Raw genomic sequence first — 3,493 nt, forward strand, 5'->3', positions numbered from 1 at the left:
TGGGGTGGGGGGAGATCATCTTGAAATTCAATAATTCATGAGAAAAGTGTTTTCTTGTTGACAATGGATGATGGCCTTACATATAGTGAAATGACACAACAGCATTTCTGTGATGTAGGGAGGCAAGGTACTAGGTTAGTATGTGTGTGTGTGTGTGTGTGTGTGTGTGTGTGTGAGAGAGAGAGAGAGATGATCACCCTTCATTCTCCAATTTCATAAAGAAATAGGTGGTCGAAGACATTTCTCCATGCTTGAACCTCTTTGATAAGCCCATTCCATTAATCCTTAGTTTATAATTTGTACATTAATCTTAATTTGTGGCTAATAATCAATCACTAATCAATGATCTGCTCATATACGCTATCTGTTTTCAGATGACTAGTTTCAAATGTGGAGGAATGACACTGGGCTTCAGTTGGGCTCATGTCCTTGGAGATGCATTCTCACTTTCTCAATACCTCAACTTGTTGGGCCAAATCATGATAGCTCCTGATCATCAACCACCCACCAACTCACTACCCACCCTGCTACCAAAACTTGCAGAAACCAATAAAGCTAATAAACCCAATAACCCATCATCACTTCTGGTTGAACCACTTTCGGTTAAATGGGTTGAACCGGTTGGAGACCACTGGATAACTGCCAATAACTGTACGATGGAAAACTATTCCTTCCATATCACCGCCCAACAATTGAAGGCCATGAGTTCAAAGATGTCTTTTAAAATTCCATTATTTGAATCTCTCTCTGCTATCTTCTGGCAATGCTTAACAAGAATTAGAAAAGGATCAGAAGAACCAAAGACTGTGACCATCATCTGCAGAAACAGAGAGAAGAAGGGAGGGAGTAGTACTTATTTGATCAGCAACTACAACCAGACAATAAGCACAGTTCAGGTTGATTTCTCTGTCACTGAAGCTGACCCAAAGGAATTAGCAGCAATGATCATGGAACAGAAGAAGGTTGATGAAAAAAGCAAGATTGAAGAAATGGTGAAGCAGGATCAAGGGATGTCTGATTTGATCATTTATGGTGCAAATCTAACATTTGTGGATTTAGGAGAGGCTGATCTTTATGGGTTTGAGTTGAAGAAACAGAAACCAGCTTTTGTGAATTATACAATTGATGGGGTTGGAGATGAAGGGGTCATTCTAGTGATGAAGGGTCCTCCATCAGGTAAAGTAAATGATGATGATGGCGATATTGGTGATGAAGGAAGGACTGTAACTGTCATTCTTCCTAAAAATCAGATAATGATGCTGAAAGATGAGCTCCGAAGCGAATGGTCTATTGCCTGATGATATTAACAGTCTCTCCTGTGAAGCAAAGGGTAAGATTGCGCACATTTGTCCTCCCAGAACCTACAGTAGCTGGAGCCTCGTGTACTGGGAAGCTCTTTAATTTTTTCTTTTTTTCTTTTTTTTTTCATCGGTATTTTTTTGAGTATGATACAATATCATTATCTTAAACCCTATAGAAATACCAAAATCAACTTGGACCCACGACCATAGGATTAAAAGTCCTGCGCTCTACCAGCTGAGCTAAGTCGGCATATTAATTTAAGAGTAATTTGCTTCTGCCACTTTAAGAAATGACAACATTGATAATCCTAATGTACTTTCATTTCTCAGTGATATCTTATTTCTTTTGTGAAAATTGATAAATCTTTGTTAACTATTTATTTGATGCATAACTTTGTGATTAGATTTTTCCCCCTTTTTCATTGATGGATTAACAGAGCTCGTAGCTGACACAGGGACCCAATGTGTCAGAGCTCGTAGCTGTAATAAATTGAATTATGATAACAATAATGAAATAATCTAGAGCTTGGAGTCCATTGGTCACCTGAAGGGGAAGGTTGGCTTTATAATCAAAGGTGAAACCTGGTCTGAATGGGAAGTACTTTGGCTCTTGGCAAGCAGTTGAGTTCAGTGCTTGATTCCCACCAAACAAATCCAGTCTCGAGTTAGAGTTGGCCAATTGAAGAAAATGGATCACCAGTAATTGATCTAAGAGACCCACTGGGAGAAGATGGAATTATATCAGTAATGTTTCCACAAACCCCAGGCATTTGAAATAATGGGTTCATGAAAATGACCAAAGAATCACTACAGTGAAGTCCCCTTCCGTACATGATTGCTGGTTCGAACCACGAAGATATTAATTAAAAACTGATTGAACTAAAAGATTTGTCAGCTTAATTAATACTCCAAACCCAAGTCAGTCAATGCAAGCAGACTCTATATGATAAGCAAATCAAATGCATGGTACAGCTTCTACTTTTGGGTCTGGAGATCAATCCCCAATTCCTCAAGTGGATTAATTTCATTAAATCTATTTGAGTTAAGACTACAATAACTGTTGCTTTTTCAAAATGCCAAATATGGAGCATATTTTTCAGTAACTGCGAGGCAATTCATAGGATGTGGCAGACTAGCAAAGGTAACAGATTTGATTATTAACTTTTACTAGAAATGACAAAAGTTTACCCTGCTTCTACCCAAAAACAGACAAAAGTTTACTCTGCTTCTGGGGTAATTCATCATGAACCTGATTAATGATTGATTGGAAGGTATTTATCATCATTTGAGAGATCAAACAGGCATATCAATATTCTTCAGTTCTCTCAAGGGACTTCGAGCAAAGAATTCATTGAGCAAATAAAGTTCCGTCTTCGTAGATTTAGAAATTTAATTTGCTAACAGAGGCAGAACAACAGCAACCAAAGATTTAATCAAATAATCTTGCAAGCAATTGCAGTTGAAATGCCACATATAGATGACCAAGAAAAAAGCATACATCAGATTGTGGGGCTATCAGATCAGATGTCTTTCTGTTTTATTATCAACTAGTTCAATATTGAGTTAGCAATACAATTAGTAATGCCAATGTAATATTAAACAGCACTTCATCATGCATTGCTGTGTGCATCAACTCTGCATCATCTTTGAAGACTTTGAACTATGTATAGCACAAAAAGAAATTACAGATGTAATATTTGATCCAAACAGTTAATTTAGTAGACAATGTTCAAGTGGTCAAATTGTGCATTGCCCGTTGGTTGTCATATCTGTCTGGAAATTTGAGAAGTTATTTAATTGTTTTTGAAAGTAAAACAAATACCTAGCAGTAATTCCATAAGGCAGCATCATGCTTTGTTTTATATGTGGATTGGAGGTGAGATAATAGACAGATACATTTGCCTCCAATGTTAACTTTGTCCTGATAAAGCTGACTGCAACACAGAAAAAATCCTTGTTTGACCAGGAATATGATGCATTCAGCTCTAATAGTGTTGCAATGCATCTGAAAACAAAGGTGTCTCACTTGTCTGGTGGTAGCATATTCAGAATGTACAAGTAATAACTTTAGCCACAACAACCAAACACCAAGAACTAATTAGATCACAATGAATAAAGAATGAGAGTAAGCAAAATGAAAATAAGTACGGAGTGAAAAATATGGGAGTTCCTTCCCCTTTTTTTTTTTTTTT

The 3,493-nt window shown here is 37.1% G+C and overlaps 2 protein-coding genes across 4 annotated transcripts in view; one reads left to right on the top strand and one right to left on the bottom strand.

Annotated features, from left to right (window-relative positions):
• The first annotated feature begins 374 nt into the window (after positions 1 to 374).
• Positions 375 to 2,675, top strand: LOC122091702 (protein ECERIFERUM 26-like). Its single transcript, XM_042661780.1, has one exon. It carries the CDS (start codon positions 375 to 377, stop codon positions 1,296 to 1,298), a length of 924 nt encoding a protein of 307 aa, XP_042517714.1. The 3' UTR covers positions 1,299 to 2,675.
• Positions 2,676 to 2,805: 130 nt separating this feature from the next.
• Positions 2,806 to 3,493, bottom strand: part of LOC122091701 (polyadenylate-binding protein 1-B-like) — a 13,818-nt gene continuing 13,130 nt past the window's right edge. The window contains exon 4 of one of the 3 annotated variants that reach the window (XM_042661779.1): positions 2,806 to 2,961. The gene's annotated coding sequence lies outside the window, so the exon portion shown is untranslated. The other 2 variants (XM_042661774.1, XM_042661778.1) reach the window with 2 other exon arrangements.

This window comes from Macadamia integrifolia, chromosome 10, assembly GCF_013358625.1.
Source record: "Macadamia integrifolia cultivar HAES 741 chromosome 10, SCU_Mint_v3, whole genome shotgun sequence".
Lineage (NCBI taxonomy): Eukaryota > Viridiplantae > Streptophyta > Magnoliopsida > Proteales > Proteaceae > Macadamia > Macadamia integrifolia.